The 20,593-nt window shown below is 39.0% G+C and overlaps 3 protein-coding genes across 5 annotated transcripts in view; 1 reads left to right on the plus strand and 2 right to left on the minus strand.

Annotated features, from left to right (window-relative positions):
• Window positions 1–850: 850 nt before the first annotated feature.
• Window positions 851–20,181, minus strand: gpt (glutamic--pyruvic transaminase). Of its 3 annotated transcripts, XM_081598422.1 has the most exons (13): window positions 19,951–20,180; window positions 16,379–16,554; window positions 13,934–14,120; window positions 9,063–9,152; window positions 8,764–8,872; window positions 8,446–8,579; window positions 6,912–7,155; window positions 4,765–4,844; window positions 4,546–4,682; window positions 4,226–4,400; window positions 3,731–3,886; window positions 2,431–2,543; window positions 851–965 (listed from the first exon to the last, which is right to left on the minus strand). In XM_081598422.1, exons 3-13 carry the CDS (start codon window positions 14,069–14,071, stop codon window positions 875–877), a joined length of 1,467 nt encoding a protein of 488 aa, XP_081454548.1. In that variant the 5' UTR covers window positions 14,072–14,120; window positions 16,379–16,554; window positions 19,951–20,180; the 3' UTR covers window positions 851–874. The 3 variants fall into 3 exon arrangements, with proteins under 3 accessions (XP_081454548.1, XP_081454547.1, XP_081454546.1); XM_081598421.1 differs by lacking the exon at window positions 16,379–16,554 and having other exon boundaries at window positions 19,951–20,181; XM_081598420.1 differs by lacking the exons at window positions 16,379–16,554; window positions 19,951–20,180 and having other exon boundaries at window positions 13,934–14,581.
• LOC103479897 (CCN family member 1-like) overlaps window positions 14,120–20,593 on the plus strand; it is a 37,182-nt gene continuing 30,708 nt past the window's right edge. Inside the window, exon 1 of the mRNA XM_081598423.1 lies at window positions 14,120–14,211. The gene's annotated coding sequence lies outside the window, so the exon portion shown is untranslated. The remainder of the gene's footprint in view (window positions 14,212–20,593) is intronic.
• On the minus strand, window positions 17,877–19,944 carry fuz (fuzzy planar cell polarity protein). The gene has a single exon (XM_008434537.2). The coding sequence runs from the start codon at window positions 19,646–19,648 to the stop codon at window positions 18,350–18,352; it is 1,299 nt and encodes a 432-aa protein (XP_008432759.1). The 5' UTR covers window positions 19,649–19,944; the 3' UTR covers window positions 17,877–18,349.

A 20,593-nucleotide genomic window follows, 5' to 3' on the forward strand; every position in this document is an offset into this window, starting at 1 on the left:
TAAAACATTATACAGTTGTGTTTAATATTTAACCCATTTTAAACCAATGACATGTCAAGAGTGACGCATTCTCCTCCAACCCACTACATACATTATCGTAAACAACTTAAGTGTGAAATTACAAACATTATGGATTTTGTTTCAACAAAAAACCCCAGTAAACTTATTCATAACACCTTTTTAAGATTAGGTAAAATTAAGTAAAAATTCTCTTCTGAAATTGTGTTTCAAGAAATGAGAACTAAGCTTTGAAAACAATAAACGGAAAAGCAAAGAAAGTTCACAACCCATTTCAAAATATTTTTCTAACTTTAAGGGTCATAAACTCATAAGACATGTTTTCACATTTAATACCAACTCCACGAAATTAATGCCTATTAAAATGTCATGCAAGTGAGACTTTCAGTATATTCTTGCCATCGAGTTTAGTCTGAAGGAATGCAGTACCTCGCCCAGTTAAACATTTCCAAGTTTGAGATGCACAACGTTTTTCATAAGCTGTACCTCCTTTTTTCAGTTTTACATTAACACAGTTACTGTGATCCCAGACGCAGACAGAAAGTATTTACAGTCTTTGAAAATTAAACATCACAGACAGGAAGCTGCACTTTGTGCACCAAAACTAACCCAGGGCCGTCTATTTTTCATTTTCAGTTATGTTTTTTTTTTTTTTCTTTCTCCAGTTTCCCTGTAAACTGGTCCATAAAAGTCCAAATGTGCGTGGCTATAAGTGCTTCGTCACAGGGACCACCAGAGAAACCATTGTAGAAAAGGCACTTATTAAAGACGGATATATTCTGATTGGCTTAGACTTTTTAGTGTGGTTGGCAAAAAACTCTTCTTAATGAAGTCGAGGTAAAACCGATGCTTTAATTTAGGAATACTGCTGGGTAAACCTCTGGTGGAACTCCTTAACGTTGTTCAGCAGGATCTTCAGCTTATCTGTTGGTGGCAAGATGGTCATCCTGGGTTGAAAAGAGAAATGAGTAGCAAAAATTAACATAAATGTTCAGACATGTTGAAGAGGTAAAATGTATTAGAACATGGTAGTAGAATGTGGAGTCATTTGTGCCAACCTTGGTAGCAACAACTGTCATGAGCTATTTGAAATAATCACAATTACTTTACTGAATTGTTTTAATTCAGTCACATTGGAATATCAATTTGATTTCAGTCCAAATTTTGACTAGGCCACGCCAAAACCTTTTTTTTTTCTGAGTTGCTCTGAGGTGGACCTGCAGGTGTGCTTGAGCTTTTTAAATTGATAGGAGGGTGCAGCTAGTAAACAACAACTAAGATCAAACTGTTTTTGTATTTATTAAGGCTACTACAATTTTTTGTCTAGAAATAAATCTTTTTTTATCCGAGTCATTTGGATGTGAAAAGCAAACAGAGGAAACCTATAAAAGAGACATAATTTTCCACTGTACTGTATGTTTGCACTAAAAAAGAAATGGACAAAGAACAGTGCCCTGTAATACGCAGATAGGAAGAAGTCAAATTGTAAAATAAGTTGCTTACAAACACTTTCACTTTTTGTATAAATTTCTGCCATATTATGCTCACACACCCACTCTGTGTGAGCACAGAGCCATCACTGCTATTGAGCATACTGCAGTAACCTTGTTTAGTTAGGCTCTCAGACCACAGAAAACATTCTTTGTTGCTCATATTCTTTTATATGTTAAAGGGCTGTTCAAAAATAAATCATAACAAAATATGTAATTGTTGGTCCAAATTCTGCAGCCCCTGTGTAGCAACTTTTTTTTTCCATTTCCTGAATGAAAGGGGAGAATAATAAGGCATTTGCATCTAATGTCCCCAAACATGTAGAGATCTCTCATGGCTGCCACTTCTGAGTCTTTTCATTCAGTTTAAAACCTTCTACAAGAAAAAAAAAAAAAACTTTTATTCACGTGCCAACAAGGTCGATCAGGAGCTGTGCGTTCTGTATGGAAAGTGCTTTTGTTGATGGACTTACAGGACCTTGCAAAAGGTTTAAACCTTCTAACATTTCTCCCACATTTTGTATAGTTATTACCACAATCTTCAAGGTATATTTTAGAGATTTCATGTGCTAGACCAAAACACAAATTGTTGAATGATTTTCAAGTGAAAGAAATATTGTTTTAATTTTCTTTCAAACAATATACATTTTGCATGTGGATTCTGCACCTCTGACTCAACACCTTCTATAAACACTTTTTATTTCAGTTACACCTGATGTATTTTGGGATATGTCTCACCACAGATTCTTTGTTGATTTAGCTCTGGACTTTGACTGCGCCATTCTTCTGCATACTGCTTTGGATAAAAGCTAAAAAACATTTTTTTGATCTTATCCGACTACTGCTACGTCCTTCCACAAGTTTGTTCTGCCTCGATACGATTCAACATTTGCTGCGGCCTACAAGAGGAAATATTCTGTACCTGAAGTGGTACGTTCCTTCTCTTTGGCCAAAACCACTTCCGGGGACGAGGCAAATCCCCGTCTCTTCCAGCATCTTCATGCAGTAAAACATATCCGGCTGCTGACCAAGTTTCTGGAAGAGAAAACGAGAAAATTTATATAATTGAAGCTCGAGGCTCTTTTGACAAAAGTTTACAGTTATAAATGTGAAAAAAAAATTACTTTGAGCTTTTAACTCTTTTATTAAAAAAAAGAGAACAGTCTACCTTTATTTTAAAAGGTAGACACGAAAGAAAACTCACCGACTTTATGAGTTTTAATCAGAATTTTGCTTTTAAATTACTTTAATTTAGTAGGAATGGTTGTATAATGAGTCAACTTAAACAGTGTTGGACTGAAATAAAAAGTCAAGACGTCTAAATTAGTCACCTTTTCAAGCAAGAGTTCCCTGCTGTACCTACCTCTAAAATGAATTGGTTTATTAATCAGCTATGCACTTCTGAAACACTTCTAAAAAACTCTTGACTTTATTCCTTACTGTGTTAATTGTCCTTATTCTGCTTTTTAAAGCAGAAATTCTTTGTTCAGAATCAGAGTCACGGTAACACAGTTCCTCTGCACATATCAAATAGCTCTTGATTAAACGTTTTTCTAAGATTGTAAATACATTATATACGTAAGGTACTTGTATAAAATAATACAAGTAAAATATAAATGAAGATGTCTCAAAAGAAGATCAATCCAAAAGCTGTTGATAATGTCAATTACATAAGGACGCTCCATCTTAGCTGGTGAACATTTTGAGGGAATTGAATGTACTGAACCAAGTCGGGCAGATTGATCGGGTTTCAGTAGGTCAGGTAGACTCTGACCTTATCCTCTGTAAAGCTAATCAGTTTCTAAGTAGCGCTACTTTTCACACAGCCCTAAAATTCCTACTAGGCAGTCAACTGTAAGACAGAACGGCCACTGAAAGCTATTGGAAATCATTTGTTCTCCTTTGCAAACAGTGGGGAGGAAGTGCAACATCATGACCAAGTTTAATTATTTAGTCCCAACTGTTGAGCATAATTGCAGCCCTATTTTTTGTTGTGCGTATTGGTTTGTGCACAAAAAAACCCCGAAAAATATATTCAATGAAGAATTGACTGGTGTTTGAGTGACTGGTAGATTGGAGTGTTTGGGGTAAAAATAGTTATGTATTCACTCAATTCATTCTCCTGCGTTTTGTTGTTCAAAATTGGTCTAATTACCATGAATCAACAACGCAAAGCAGCTTGAATCACTGGGACCCTTGAAGGAAAAAGTCTCAGAACTGACCTTGGCCTCTTGGATGGCCTTTTCAGGTATGGTAATGCGAGGAAAGGAGTACATCGCGCCCTGCACAGGGTTGCAGCGGATGCCCTCCACGGTATTGAGTACCTGCTCAGTAAGTCTGGCCTTCTCTGCTAAGGCACTTAATGTAGCTGTGCGTTCCTGGAAGAGTGAGTGAAAAGAGAAAGAAAAAAAAATACAATCAGGTGAGGTGAAGACAGATTTTACTAGAACCTCGGAACATAAGCAACATTTGTGATACAGATCCTGACTCAGCTGATTGTCAAGTGCAAGGACAGTCATTCTCATTTAGCATTTTAGTTTCAAGCCGTTAGCAGAACACAAAGGACAATATTAGGTATAATAAATAACTTTTATTATTGTGCATTTGTACATTTTGTAAGGCAAAAAAAAGACATTCATGTTTCACAAGTAAAAATGTGGTAATTTCCTATGAATAGTAGATTACACCTGATTTGCAAATACATTTTTTATACGTGCCTTGATGAAGCGCTCATATGAAGGCTCCCCAGGCTGAGGGGGGTTTACCACCAGGTCCATTAGAGCTTGTCCAGGAACAGGAGAGCAGAGACGAACCGAAACCAGCTTCGTCAACTGGTCCTTCACATCGTTGTCCATGTTTATGATCTCCACGTAGCCGCCGCGGAAGCCACACCTGAAAGCAAGAAAGATGTACCAACACGTAAGGCAAAATAAGGAAGAAGAAAGAATTAGATCAATAAAAAATTCAAACATAAACATCTGTCTTATGCGTTGATATCCTCGTGAATTGATTTTCTCTTAGCATAGAGGAGACTCACTCTCCCATGTAACACTTGGAGGTGGAGTGGAACGATGCCAGTTCAACTGTTTCAGAGTACTCTGGCCCCATCTCAAACAGAACCTTCTTAAAGGAGTGGAACTGGCAACCCTCAGCGTACACGTTATCCTGGTACACCTGGGAGTACGGGACACAACGCCTGATATTAGGGGTGAACACGATCTAAAGACGGTAGATGTTTAAAAACGTGTGACAGTACCTCATCGGCCATGAGGAAGAGACGCTCTTTTGCGGCAAATCGGATTACATCCTCAATGCACTCTCTGCTCTGCACCTGACCTAAAAGAGAAGGAACCATTATAAAGCTGCTGCTAGCGAGTCAGTTATGTTGTTCTGCTGCCATCTAGTGGATTCAATGGACTCTCAAAATATTTAATGTGGAAGAAATTCCTGACCTTCTGCTATGTACCTACATTTTAAATTGCTTAATACTTTGAAAAAAAGATACAACATATCACAAAGATATGGAGGAGTTGCTGAAATACTAAAGAAAACAAATGGACTTTGAATTAGTTGCAAAAAAAATAGTACTTCACTTTGATCAAACTCTGTAAAATTCCAATTCTTTACTTTGTTGTAAATTGAATAAAGTCATTGTTTGTGGAGATGCACAGAGAAGCTGGTTGATGACCTTAATCAGCCACTTTTGGAATTGATCCGGTCGGATCAGTGATCAGCCAGTTGGAAACTAAAAATCCGATCCATACCCAGAAGCTAACAACAACACTCTCGGGTCTAGAAGTTGTTTCTGCGGGAAGGTCAGTGAGCTGTTTTTTTACCAGACGTAAGAAGCAGCACAAACTGTGTAAGAAGCTTTAGAGAAAGAAAATTATTTTCTATTGATGATGGCTCTTTCTTTAGGCTACTCATTTTAAAGAGGGGGAAAACTTCTGAAAACAACAGGAAGATGAATGTATTTCAGCAAAGTTATTCTGTTTTTGTCCATTTGAAGGGTTCAGTTCCATCTGTCATGGATAAGGCTGGATTTGGATATGTATATATATATATTTTGGAAATTAAGGGGAGAGTCTTCAAACCCAACAGGAAATCCAGACAATGTTGGGATGTTTGCAACTTTTATTTTGATCTGTGCTATATAAAAATTACTTTATTGCTATTAATCATAACTGCAAATAACTAATAAAAGAAGCTAAAAACCATTTAAAATGACAACTCTAATCATTTTCTCTTTGCTTTCAATCAAATAGTGGAGCTGTGTAACACCAACGGCTCACACATGAGGTGTGACTTCACCTCTTGCCCTAATCTAAGCACTTAATGATTGATCAGAACAGAGTATTCTTAGGCTGCTGTAGAGTGACAATAAATTACTTAACAATCTAACACAAGAGTACAGTGCATTGAAATATATTTTATATAATTACATTGGACATAGATCTTATAAATTTTGAAATGATCTGGTAGAAACAAATCCAATATCTCAGAAATGTCCAAAAAAAGAACATTTGTGAACTGTTATTATGTTCCATACATCTGTATAGTAAAGATGCTTCAGATCTTCTTAGCTTGGTTAAAATGTCAATTTATGTCAAATTAAGGCAAAAATTAGAATAAAGAAGTTATTATATATAATTGAGTTCCATTATGAATTAAAAACTGTGGGTCTTAACTGAGATCCTTGTGGGATAGTGGGATACAAAAAAAAAAAAAATTGAGTACAGGCTTTAAGATCCGGACAGGAATCAAGTTCCTAGTTAGTTTTATGTATCTTGTTTCACTGTTGAAAATATTCACAAAGCAAAATCATAAAAAAAACTCCTGGCTGGTCATGAGTGCAGAATGCATCAGCAACTTTCAGGTAACAAGAACTCAATAGCATATTGACTATTCTTTGCTCACATTTTGTGTACTTGTCAATTATCCACTTAGCATGCTCTGCATGTTCTTTACAGTCCCTCTTAAAACTGACTTTGTGAGAGTAATAAAGGAAATATGTTAAGTGCAGCAATAAGTAATAAAAGGAAATACTAAAAGTCATGCTACTTCCTGTAAGAATATAAAAGTTGTATCTTGAGGTATAATTGCCAGCATCTTATCTTTGTCCTTAATAAAAAAATATATTGCAGTTAATCAGACTATAAGTGTGTATTTATAGACAGTTTATCTAGAGTTCAGTAAATTCATCTGAAAAAAATGATTGAGGGGATTAGCTCTGTTTGTCTTGTAAAAAGACACATAAGTTCTTCAAGAATCCATTTAATTTATAACAGCCTGCAATTATTGTGATTGTTCTGTCACTATGAATTTAACTGTATTATAAAACATAAACAATAACATCAAGTGCATCAACTCTATAGGTCTAACAACAAGTGTATACAAATGTACCTGTGGGGTTCCCAGGGTTGATGATGCACAGGGCGCGGGGGTTGCAGTGGAGTCTGGCCTCGTCCAAAGATCGCTGAAGCTCATCGATGTCCAGACTCCAGCACTTCTCTTCATTAAGGTAATAGTTGATCTGCACAGCGCTGAGCTCAGCAAGCGCAGCTGAATACAGGGGGTACTGAGGTATGGAGATCATGACGCCTGTGCGCGTTGCACCTTCGCCACACACCAGCAGCTTCAGCATGGTCTGGAAGAGAAGTACAGGGAACACCCAGTGAGACACACAAAGAGTTTATTTACCTTGTTAACCTGCTGGACCAGAATGAACCATTTCACTTGTTTAGACTAATAAGCATGGAAATCAGTATGTAATGTTAACTTATGGTACTTTTTTTACTTTGTTGCTCTGCATGTACTTAACATCTTAAATGCTTGCCTTCACCCATCTATGTTTTTGGTCAGTTAGTGTAATAATTAGAAACATTTTAAAACTCCACAAATGAACCACATTTTCACCTTGTTGATTTCAAAATGCTATTCTATATCAGACAAATTGTTTTGTATTTTAAATTCTTGAAGTTTTAGCTAAAGTCATAGCTAGAGGTGTGCCGATCGATCGGCCACCGATCATAATCGGCAGATTTCCGTGAAAAAGTGTATGATCAGTGATCGCTGATCACGGTCTCTTGTTGCCGATCACACAAACCGATCACCTGCATCTCATTTCGTAGCCTGCCTGTGCAGCTGGTCTCCTCTTTCCTTCACACTGCGCAAATGCGCAGCAACAAATACTAAGCGATGTGGAACTATAACGCACTGAGTGAATGGGGAAGTTTACATGTTGCGGCGAAAAATTGAAGCACGTCAAAATGCATCAACACAACGAAGCTAATATGGCATAAGGACAATGCCATACTTGACGAAGTTTGGCTACATCGAGGCTCACTGCAGTAAATAGAAACGTATTGTGTCTTTGCAACAGGTGATTATGATAACACGTTATGTTAACACTGGTTTATTACTTTTTAAGCTTAAATATTTTGTGGGTCAATAATACAAAATAAAGTAAAACACAATCCTTTTAAAATACTCAGATAAAATAACTAGATGGAAAATATATGATGACTGACACAAAATAAAAAACAACCTGAAAGCTTGAAGTACTTGTTCTAATCTTTTAAGAGATTGTTAAAAAAAAAAAAGTAAACCTTCTTGGAAAATGAGTTGAAGACCTTTACGCAGACCTTTATCTATTACAACTTTTTTCTTTTTTTAAGGTTTTGTTGGCTCTAGTGGCCTTTAATTTGAAAGTAGCTAGACAGGAAACAGGGTAATGTGAAAGAGGAAAGTCAAATGTCACCAGGCTGGGAATCAAACCTGCGACCACCGCCACGAGAACTAAGGCCTCAAAATATGGGTCGTGCTTTGCCCCTGCGCCACGACAGTACCCCTCTATTACAACTTTTAATAAAAACATAGCACCTTATTATTTTGTGAAGTTAATAAAGGCTTAACTGAATCAGATTTAATCAAGTACCACAATGCCGTCGCTGGCCCCTGTGGTGAGGTAAACATTGTCTGGATCGCAGGGCACGCCGCCATCACGCCTTTCGATGAATCGAGCCACATCCTGACGCACAGAGGCTATGCCCTGACTGGCACTGTAGGCACCTGCAGGGAGAGAATAAATGCTGCTGTGATACAGTTTCACAAAACTAATCATTCACAGAAAACCTTTGTACTAAATATAAATGTGCAATGTCAGCATTAAATTTTGCAATGCAAGGTTTAGTTATTAAATTGAAAACGTATTCCGAGTACATAAAAAAAAAAGGTGCAGCCCAGCCATACGTACCCAAACTGTTCCCTCCACAGGAGTTCAGAATGTGACATGCTCTACTTTTTGCATCCTCTGGGAACGTGCTGTCACTCAGCAGCTCAGGATAGGAACATAGAGCCAGCACCTTGAAATCAAGCATGAATTGGCAAAATGACTCGAGATCCAGCATATATCACACAGCACAGCAAAACTAAAGAAATTTGTTGTATGTATTATGGGGAAAGTTGATATATATATATATATAAACAAATAAAAAAAACAATCTGAGCTGCTATATTTACAAGAAAAAATAGAGGAAGGGCAGAGGAGCAGACCTGTCGGAAAAAAGTGATTGGCTGCTGGCCCATGGCATGCGCGTCACCAATGTTGGCCTTGATGACCTCTGCAAAGGGCTTCTTCATTCCCTGAGTACATGAAAAGAATATAGAGAAACAGTGGGGAAATGATGTTTGAATAGTTTACGTAATTTAATTTGTGAAATTATTTTTACAGTAATGACATCAAAATTGCTTCGATTTCTCAAAAACCAGGAAGCTGACTACAAACTCATCAAATAAACAACCTTGAAACCAAGGCTACAGCACATAAACACACTTGTACAAATAATTACAACCAACTATCCACTCAGTTTACATCAATTTATAAGAACTATACTAAATGCTAAGTTCTTCCTAATGTCTTTAGATTTGCTGTGCTTAGAGTTGCTTGAGGAAGAAAACACTTCACAGCTGAATTAGAAAACACCCCAGTTTCAAGATTGCACCGGAAATTTACAGACGCGTTACAGTAGCTGTGTGTTCAGTGGCTTCCTGTTGCATTTTTTTTCTTCAGAAAATGCAGAGGCCACTTAAAACATAGAGTCAGAGGAAAAGTATAGAATATAGAAATGTAATAACCAAAGAAAAAAATAGAAAAGAGATGGTAAATATGTTTGATATTTTTATTATGTTTTTTTTTTTTTTTACTCATGCTACACGTTTGCAGTGGAACAGGGTTCACTTCTCAGATGAGGTCAAACTGAACTTTTATTGTTTTTTTCCCAACATGCAAACCTAATGCAGCAAATTACTCTGAACACATAATTTCCAGAGCAAAACAAGGTGGTGGCAGAGTGATGCTGATGGGAAGCATTCCAACAGCAGAGACAGGAATGATGCCAAGACTTGGTGGGAAGATGAGTGGAGATAAATACAAGGCAATGCTGGATGAAAACCTGTTCGAGAAGTGCATCAGCTTTGAGACTGTCTGGGTGGTTCACCTTCCAGCAGAGCAGCCAAAGCCACGATAAGGGTGTGTATGAACACTGCCCACCGCACGTTAAAGATTTTTTTATTTACAAAAGTTATTTAAAAACATCTATCACGTTCCTGCTGCTTAAAGTTGTGCTTCAACTTGTGTTGTCCAATCACATTAAAACCTAAACAAAAAATATATATATTTTTTAAATAGTTGCAATCTGACAAAAAGTGGAATATAACTATGTCTGTTGAGCAGTGTGCATCCTCACTTTTGGTCAGGATTGCTATCATTATTGAAACACTCTTAATAAAGTAAATAATTTGCATAATAAATGCATTAGAGCAAATGATCAGGAAGTCCACAAGGAAAAGCAAAGCGGTTTTGGAAGATTAGAAACCAAAACTACTTCAATAGAATTAAATTTAAAAAATTGTGTCTATTTGAAACAGCCTTGATGAAGACAGAATGTACCAATATGGGGACAAAATTGCAACATTAGCAAAGCCTCTTATCATACTTAACATTTTAAACAGTAAAACAGAATCATATTTTAATGGGGCCTTCAAATTATTCCCTGTAAACTGAAAGAAAACAAGATAACACAATGAAGGAGCAAACTGCATATCAAAACCATGAAGAGAGCTAAGAGTATTGCTAAAATAAGAGGACAGCAGAAAAGTCCTTCGACTACTTCTGCTGAAAGTTGAACTCTAGAGCTGCTGGAACTGCTGACACAGCATTGACGCAAACTGCTCACAGAGATCAGAAAAAGGGGGACAGTGCGGAGAGAAGCCACCAGAGGAACCTCAGGGACTCTGACATCCCGCAGCAATCAAAACAACCTGTTTGTTTGACAAATCCAGTCCAGCTGGATTTTACGAAACCTGGACTTTTGGCTGTGTCACTGGTTGGGCGTAAGAGAGGCGTCTCCATGGCTGAGCCAATAATGTCAAACAACGTGAATAACTCCCCCCTTTGTGGAGGGAACCTCCCATTCAGGATGGTGACCTCTTTGAAACATGGTAACCTTTGCACCATTAAATTAGTGTGAGAAGCTTGACGCTTAGTGCTCTCAGTCACTGATATGAACTAAAATAAAAATATTCATTTAAAATAATTGCACCAGGCCAATCTGCTTGAGTTGAGTTCAAACACTGGATGGAATCTGACTAACATAACTGGTTTGTGTCCGTTACCTTGGCTACTTTCTCTACAATGTCCTCATTCATTATCAACAAGTGCCTCATTAAGACAAAACAAAGGCTGCAATGGAATAACTTCACATGACACTTTTAGCAGTGCACCTGCAGAGTAGCAGAGTGTAACACATACTGTGTATTATGTTAAAAACAAGACAATACTTGTCCAGTCTATCTGAGAAAAAGATCATGCAGGTAACATGAGCAGCAAATTTCACTGTACCTTACTGTGTGAGAGTGTTTAAGTCCTAGACAAAAAGAGAGAATACCACAGTGACCTGTTTCCCAAAGTAACCCAACACCATCCAAAGAAAAGCCTTATAGTCTAAGCCTTTAAAAATGGAGGGGATTTTTTTGTATTGAAATCTAAAACTGTTTGGAGTTTAATAATGCACTCCTAACAGTGCATTACATAACTACTGAACAACTACATTGTTCAGTAGTTATGTAAAGTACTGAACAATGTGAAAGATTGAGAGCAATTATGCTTCCAAAGATGTATCAATCAGATTTGTCTTGGCCAATACAGATTTTTAGATTTCTTCAAGTTATGATCGGTTGATTCTATTTTTTTTTTTTCATTTGAACTATAATGGAGAAAAAAATACTATTTTTTGAAGAGGTTGTTTTAATCTTATTTTTATTCATGGGAAAAAAAGAAAGTACACAGGTGTCATCACTTACGTACCAAAGCATGTTATATGGTTATGGTTTTAATTAAACTCAAAACGGGCATCAAAGGATGCTGACGGTTGGTGGACCTGTAGACTAAGAATTGAGTGAGAAAAATTTTGGTTTATATTATTTGGTGCATCTCCATATGAAACCTAATAAATTCTTGAAAAATGCATTGATTCACAACTAAATGAATCAACTAAGTGAAATTCAACATCCTGCTGAGCTTTACAAGCCGGATCCAGCTACAATGCTTTCTGCTTTTTGAGCATCAACATGTCAGCTCAATAGCACCTGATCAAACTTTTGTACTGCTGAGAAGAAAATAAATTAGCTGGAAGAAAACCACATAACCGCACCAATAAAGGGGGAGATCAAATGAGGACAAGCCTGTGTCAGAGTAAACAAAGCATTACATCTGTGGGGCCCAGTGAAGCATCTGGTTAAAAGGTTACCACTATCATTACACTCCCAGCCAGGACACGTCACAGAAACGCAGTCTCATGCTTATTCTTTTCTCAGCAAAAGCACTCAGGAGAAGACAGTCTTCACACCAGACTGCACTTGCTACATTAACAGCTGCCACATCACCATAAACAGGGACTCGACAGGGAGGGATTCATCTGGGGAAAATAACAACTGGAAACAAACGATAAATGCTACAAGAAAGTCTCTTAGATATGTTTCCCATATTTACAGAAGACACATTTCTCTGTCGGCTATGCATTCATGAAACAAGGAGATGTGTTTTAAAAGTAAATGAATGGAAAACAAAATAAGTACATTTATTTTGAAAGTGTAGGTACACCAGTAAACCAGAGAGATTTGAATTGATTTTCCTGCGATTGGCTCTGGTCAGTCATCAGCAGATCTATCTTTTTCCTACTCAAAAATGCAGCAAAATTAAGTTAGGTAATTCCATTTTTTTATATATATATTCACAGCAATAACAAACATCAAACAAGTGGCTATTTGAATTTTATTTGCTTTGTTCACTGTACTTTAATGTAGAATTTAGTATTTTTTTAATTTGTCAAAGTACCTGCAGAATGTTTTTTCTCTTTATGTGCTACAGAAAAAAGAAAGGGGTGTTGGTCAGGAAACTGGATCGGTGCTTTCTGCAAAAACGGTTTAGAAAAGCATTGAGAAACTCTGCTTTCCGCCACGGAGATTAAACTGTGTAACAAAAACATAAGGAGATTGCATAAACAGTTTGCTTTAGATTTTTTCATGACCAACTATAATTTGAAAATTGTAATTGACCAAACAAATTTGACAAACAGAAGGAAGGTTGCAACGGGATTTCCGTATGTTACATTAATGACATAAAAAAATATTTATTTAAATTTGTAACTCATGTAGATTACAAAAAAACAACTCAGTTAAATTAATTTACTAGTTTATAAGAGGTTTTAAATTATATTTAACTTGCTTTATGGCTGAAGCAGGTTAAATGTACATGAGCTTAAATTTATGTATTTTCATTGTGGTGGGGAATTCCAGTGCTTTTATAAACAGATGACATTTTTAAAGCCCAAACATTGAGCCCTAGAAATGTAGGACTTAACACTTCATTTGTCAAAGAAAGTGACACTGTCACATAGTTTTAACTTGATCAGACTGGTTTAGCTTGTCAAGAGCGGTCAAATTCAAGAATAAGTAACTAACTGGTGGACTTTGATAAGTAGGATTAGACCCAAAATATTACATTGTTGTTTTCCTTGTTGGCATTTGTTTTGCTGATGCAGTTCCTCTTACATTTTAGCTCTTGACATCATCTGTTCTGTGTGCCGTTTCATGTTTATGTGTTTGGCAATCGTCTTTTATTTTTAACTCATCAGTCAGACAGGGATTACAGACTAGATCTGGGTCATTTCCATTAACATTCATTCATTTCCATTTAAATAAATACGCTGAATTCGTAATGATCACATCAAATTATTTTTGTTCATATCCACTTTAGACCAAATTAAGAACATCTTGAGAGCACAAACATTTGGAACTTGCACAACAAACAACGTAAGCATGCAGGCTCCAGATGGTATTTTCATCAGCTGGCCTGCTATACTAACCTCACTGAGCTCCTTCTCCAGCTCCACGGCTCGCTGCACGATGGGCCCCCGCACGGCGTACTCCACCTTCTTCACTGTGGGGTTCATGTTGTCGATGGTCAGCACCTTGCGCCGGGACGTCGTCCCGTTATCGGACATTTTTGGTTTGGGAAGTCCTCGTCGCGTAGTGCTCAAACTGGATAAGGCTCTGCCGGGAGAAGAGGAGGAGGACATTGGAGGAGAGATCAGTGAGCGGAACCCGGGACCACCGCCACCCCGATGCGGTCCACCGCCGCCGGGTAAGAACAGCGCGCTTCGCCCCGGGCTTAGAAGCTGTAGGGTTCTGGGTGAAATAAGCTGCACACGCGTGGCTGACATGTTGCACAAAGTCGGATTTAAAGAGCTGGTAAAGTTTTGTTGTTTTCTTAAATCCCACAGAGGTGCACAGCGACCGGCACCACGCTGGTTTCCTCAGACGACAGAGGAGAAATCAAAGTTGCGTAATTGGCACCTCCGCGCTCTTGAAAGTGCCTGAGCGATCAGACCTTTGGACTTTTCTAATGCGACTTCGATAAAGGCGCTTAGTAACCCAACAATATCCACACTGTTTAACAAACTTTTAACTTCAGAAAGTTTTTTGGGGGCTGGAGGTTTGTTAAATGCGTCTAGAAGGCGTATCCCACCCCTCTCTGCAGCTTCATAAGCCCGTTATCCCATCCCTCGTCCCCTCCCACTCTCCCCCAGATATCCCACGCACCGCGAGTGTGTCAATCAGGGCCACGTCTCCGGTTACTGCTCAGGAAAATTCAGGCAGACGGTCAGCAGAATCTTCTGACTTTGCTTCATTCTCTTTTATGCAGTTTGGGAGGAGACTTGGAAGGCTTATTTTTCGCTTTCATTATTAGGGGCATGCCATAGCAATGCATAAGGAGAGCAGTACTGACTTGCGAAGCAAGTCAGTACTGCCTCCATGCATTGCATGGCAGGCACCTATTGTTCTACACCCAATAGAATGTCTCTTTATTATTATAAATATAATTTATTATTCTTCCGTTACCGTTAATGCGGCTCGTACCGCTGCATGCTGACCCACAAAAGTGGTATCAAAACGTGCGGCTCAATCCCGGCAAGTGAGCTATTACTTTTATTGGGGATTGGAGTTAAAATGATTACATAAATTAATAAAAACGAAAAAATTTGAGATTTTGTGTCTCACAGAATCAGTAATCTTTCTCTATGAAACACACACACAGGACTGTTTATGGCTGACTCAAAAACCCTTTTTAAATCCCCCTCACAGGCATAAATATCGCCCTATTGTTCTGAAAGTTGGTCATAACATAGATACACATGCCTGCTCATGTACAATGTTTACAAAAATTTGCTAGGGCTTATGCTTTTTGTCAGGGTCCTTCAGACTGACGCCTGGTGTCTCCCAAGTATAGAAACTGTGTCTGAAGAGGATTTTCCCGCTCTTTGGCTCTCACAGCTGCAGGGGATTAATTACCATAGCAACAGAAGAACAGAGTGTCTGGAACTGCAGCTACCCAGGACTGCACTGTAGGGTTTACTGGTATTTACAACTGCTTGTGTTTTCAGCATTATACTACTGATTCAAGACTATAACCATTACACATATGTCCCCCATGTTAAAATCTGACATAAATAAGAATAAATAGTTGATTAAAAGTCTGTGGACAGAAAATAACGTCGCTGCTCCTTTAAGGAACCAGCGGCACAGACGCAGCGCCTGCGATGCTACAGATCACAAACCTGACAGAGAGAGCAGAAGAGGATTCGTAGGAAAAGAGCGGTGATGCTCAGCAAGGCAGGTCATTAGCATTTGTACAAAAGTTAGCATTTCACTGTCTATGACTAGTGCACTAGCACTTTTACCTAAAGTTAGCTTTTACCTAATTTTCTCATTAATTAGAAATGTTTAGTATACTGAATAGAGTAGTAAAATTAAAACAACATGGTCGTGTTGCTCCACATCCTACTGCCAGCATTTGAGCTAACATTAGCATATTGGCTAATTTTAGCTTATGCATCAATTCTAACATAATGAATGGTACAACTACAGTTTATTAAACATGCTTCTGCCTCTCCAAAGGTTATTGACTACGTTGCAGCTTTCTTTAGCATTAATGCTAATTTTTAACATCATAACGCTGCGTCAAAGCCGACGGGCACACTTTGGCATGCCCCTTTAAAATTTCTGCAGGAATTTTCTAGTTCTGAATGCTCCTCCTGCATGGAGTATTACTGGGGATGCTTAGGCCCTTTCAGTGCAACTTAAGTATATAGGAAAACATGACGTTGCAACATATATTTTTTTTAAATATTTGCAATAACATTCATTTCAAATAACCTGCATTCTTTTTAGTGCTGCATTTTCTATAACAGCAACATCCCCATCACTCTGCTGAGGGGGAAGCTGGTGTGGACTGTCAGCTGGCTGCCTACCTCACCAACAGACCGCTGTATGTGGGGCTTTCTGACTTTGTCCGATGCGGTAGTTGGCAGCACGGGGGCACCTCAGGGAGCAGTTCTCTTCCCTTTCCTTTTCTCTCTGTACACCTCAAACTTCTCCATGTTCAGAAGCTCAGATGAAAATGTAGGCTATATCTTATGGGAACGACCTGAAGTACAAGGAGATCAACAACTTTGTTACTTGTTGTGAGGCCAACAACCTTCACATAAGCACGACAAAGACAAAGGAGATGGTGACTAACTTTCACATAAAGTCCATACAGACATCACCAGTGAAAATCCAGGCCAGGGCTTGGACATTGAGATTGTGAAGGAGCATAAGTACCTGGGTGTTCACCTCAAAAACAAACTGGATTGGTTCTCAAACATAAATGTTCTCTACAAGAAGGGTCAAAGTCACCTCCATCTTATGAGGAAACTGGGGTCTCTTGGTGTGTGCAAAAAGCTGCTAAAAAAATGTATGACAGTGTGGTGGCATCTGCAGTGTTTTATGGTGTCGTGAGGGTGTGGGAACACCGTGAGGGACAGAAAGAGAATCAATAGGCTGGTTTGTAGAGTCAGCTTTGTCCCGGATCGGCCTCTAGACTATGCTGAGGTAGATGGTGAGAGAAAGATGTTGACTAAATTGACATCCATTGCTGCAGCATCCACAGAGTAAAATCCAGCACTTCTGGAGGTCTTTCATCCCTTATGTCATGAGACTTTTCAGTAATCATGTGCAACAAATCACAGGTGCTCTTTAGTTACCTTCATGTGAGCTGTGTAAAGTTGGGCAATGTACACACAAAAGAGCATATTTTATTTATTCTGTATTAAAAATCTCTATAGCCCTATGTTGAACTTGCCTGAAATTGAACGTCATCATTTAAAGGGGCAGTAATGTGTACTTTCCAGGCACATAGTGCCATTTTATAGCATAATCAACTATAATCAAAATCAAAATCTGTATATCAAACGTAACTTAAAAGAAATTTGATTTAGCAATTTTAACCCCTTTAGGACATGTAATAACTGATTTAAGCATGCATATGTTAAGGAGTGTGTTATTAATCTACAAATCATGATGTTAGAACTTGTTCTTTTCCCAGAACAAGTTCTCAGAGCCCCACCTTCAGCCGGTAGGGTACATAGAGCTGAATGAGCTACAGGATCTACATGAGGTACTTTGCCTCTTACTTGGACTGTCACATGCTTTACATTTGGACAACCGTGAAAAACACATTTGGGAGAGAACAAACTCTCACTAAAACTTAAAAGTCTTAAAAATGTTTCGACTTAGTATACAAATACATGGTGACATTTGGCAAAGCTCACTTTTTTGCGAGCCTATTAAAGGAATGTTATTCAGCGATTCAAGTCAGCCTGTTTGTTCGTTTCTAACATTGGTCTACTGTATTATTGATCTTAGGGTGTTACTAAAGGCCATCAGTAAAGTTAATATATAAATAAAAAGAATGACTAAACTATCAACTGTGTTATTACATTTATTTATTGAATTTGATTGCAATTCAAGTTATTTTAAAAGATTGAAATGGACCCAGCTTTTTGACTGGGTCCATTTATAAACAAAGAGTTTCATAATTTACCCACTGCTTATATCACACACATTTCATACAAACAAAAAGAATAACAAATAAGCTTAGTGGGAATATTTATGAGTAAGTGATTCATCAGGCTTAAACAAGAAACAGCAGACACCTATTGATCAAAGTGCCACATTATTCTTCACATTAATCTCTAAACCAGTTTAGTCAGATTTCAACACTAACAGAAGCAACTTAAAAGCCAGTGTAGTTCAGACACATCTCTAACAGTGAATAATATTAATCAAAGTACCCTGGTGTGTCTTTACAATATCAACAACCTACTTCACATTTTGGTTTTCATCAAACAACTAAACATTAGGTCTGTCACAGCAGGTGTAACTAAAACAAATCAGTCCAATTAAAACGCTGTTGCTGAAATTATATCGGCGAGAGTTTGTGTAGCCACTGTACGCAGAGCAAAGGTGGGCACAGATGGCAACATTAGCAGGAAAAACTGGTGCTGCTGTGTCTGAAGTCCATAACTTTTACATTCTTCTGTTACTAGATAGCATTGTTGAGGCTGGTGGGAGAACCCATGCAGAAAGTCTTCTGTGTGGCTGCGTTGAGTGCTTTCCTCTGGTGAACCGCATAACGTCTCCTCCTGGGTGAAGTAGCGTGATATGCTGAAGATATAAAATAGTTTCAGCAGCTCCCAGCAGCGGGATTTGGATAGTGAGGAGTCACTCAGTGGATGATGAGACGAAATCTGCACACAGGAGACTGAGCGACGGGTCTCGCGGTTAATGAGAAGAAGTGCGAGCACGTCAGGCCGCAGAGGTACAGATCCTGGTAAGCAGCGCTCTCCGACTGCCAGGCAGCTTCTCAGGGTCTCTATGAGGGGTGACCAAAATCGGCCCACCAGCTCGGTTTCAGCTTTTTGCAGGGATGGGGTGGGACCACACAGCACACACACATCTACTCCTGGGAGCAGCTGAAAGCGGAGCAGGCGATGGGCAACTGTGGGGCTTCCCTGAGGGAGGAAAATTGGGTAATCGCAAGAGGCTGATCCAGATGCAGAAAAGGTGCGTACCAAGGCACACAACAAGACAACTTCCTGAGGTGCCAAGCGCCACCACTTCTCAGTAGCTACCACAATCCTCCCATGGACGAAGAGGCAGCCGAACTCGCTGTCAGCAGCCTGAGCAAAGCCATCGACAGCTTCTTGGAGAGGAGTTGGGTTTGGAGGAACCAGTGAATCAGCACAGTGTGTGAGGTTTCCCAGAACTCCTTGGTGCTTCTCTTCCAGCAGCTTATCGATAAGGCAGAAGCAGGACCGCAGATCCCTCTTGAGTCGTTCAATGTTCCTTAGATTAACCAGCTCATCCTGTCCCAGCACCAGCACCATGCAGCTCCAAACATTCTCCAGGAGGCGTTGTAAGCGGCTCTCCTCCTCCCCGCTGCATGCTCCACTTGATCCACCTCCACTCACGGCGATGAGCATCACACTGTCGTGGAAAACCTTCCACACCACCTTTCCCCCACCCTCAGTCTCGCAGGAGGACAAAAGCGCTCCCTGTCCTCCTCCGAACATGTGCACCCCATTTAGAGAGCCGATGACTGAGAAGGGCAGCTGTTTAGAGGCCCCCCTTGTGAAAAGAGGAACCCCGCTGCTGGCTGTGAGGCAGAGCAGTTGGGTAGAACCATCCGGTAGCATCATCACAATCAACCGCTGCAGTCAACCCACTAAACAAACTCGTATTTCAACTGTGGCAAATTATCAAACCGCTCGACTAACTCATTTCATTGAACCGGTTGTGTAATGACGAGGGGCACAAACTCCCAGTGTTGCATCAGCAACGGTTAGCCGTTAGCGTGAATGTTTGGATGATAAAGGAAACAGATATCAACTGACATACGTAACTGTGATAAACCGCTCTCCCAAACAGCCGCTTCGTTTGCCGCTAGGTTTCTTTTTGTTCTAGCTGTATTTAAACATGCTAGATTAACAAAAGAGGTTACCGTCGTTTCCACAGTAACGCTGTCCCATGATTCATCCTTCACATCGACGAGGGTAGTTTCATCAAGCTGGTCGAGCAGCAGTTCCAAGTTACGACGTATGCTGTAACCGCCGTGGAGCGAAATGCGGACACAGACCTGGGTTCAGCCCCTGGAGGTCCGGGAAGTGTTTTTCATGTCCAAGAACTGAACTGACTACCCGGTATTCACATCTCGCGAGAGTGGAATTTAATAACTTCGCGGGCTCGCGAGCAGATGACGCTCTATGGTGACGTTGGCGCTACGTCGATTTTCCTCGCTGACGTAAACAAAACAAAACTAACTATTGAAACATTAACATTTATTTATTAAAACAATCATATATATTATTTTCAAAGGTTCTTCAACAAAGTGCTAGTTTAGTATTTACATCACATTAAAGGTGGAAAGTTTCATTAAGAGTTTGGAAATTATTAATTGTTTCAACATGGAAAAATCTGTGATTTTTTAAAAAAGAGGTGCAAGTAGTTTAGAGAGCCATTGCAAGTTTTTTGGACTCACGTAAAAAATGTTAGTATTTTTTCTGGTGTAAAAAATATAAAAGATTAGATATTATCCATGAAAAAAAGTTCATAGCCTGGAACTAGACTTGTCCTTTTTTCTTATC

This window comes from Poecilia reticulata, chromosome 17 (genome assembly GCF_904066995.2).
Source record: "Poecilia reticulata chromosome 17, P_reticulata-male-v2, whole genome shotgun sequence".
In the NCBI taxonomy this organism is placed as follows: domain Eukaryota; kingdom Metazoa; phylum Chordata; class Actinopteri; order Cyprinodontiformes; family Poeciliidae; genus Poecilia; species Poecilia reticulata.

What these genes read in the sequence shown, in the direction of transcription:
- gpt (XM_081598420.1), bottom strand. Translation starts at nt 14,290, where the DNA reads ATGTCAGCCACGCGTGTGCAGCTTATTTCACCCAGAACCCTACAGCTT. An exon ending in CTGTGGAGGGAACAGTTTGG is followed by an intron (nt 8,580 to 8,763) that starts GTACGTATGGCT and finishes CTCTCCCTGCAG; the next exon opens with GTGCCTACAGTGCCAGTCAG. An exon ending in CATATGAGCGCTTCATCAAG is followed by an intron (nt 3,887 to 4,225) that starts GCACGTATAAAA and finishes TCACTCTTCCAG; the next exon opens with GAACGCACAGCTACATTAAG.
- fuz (XM_008434537.2), bottom strand. Translation starts at nt 19,648, where the DNA reads ATGATGCTACCGGATGGTTCTACCCAACTGCTCTGCCTCACAGCCAGC.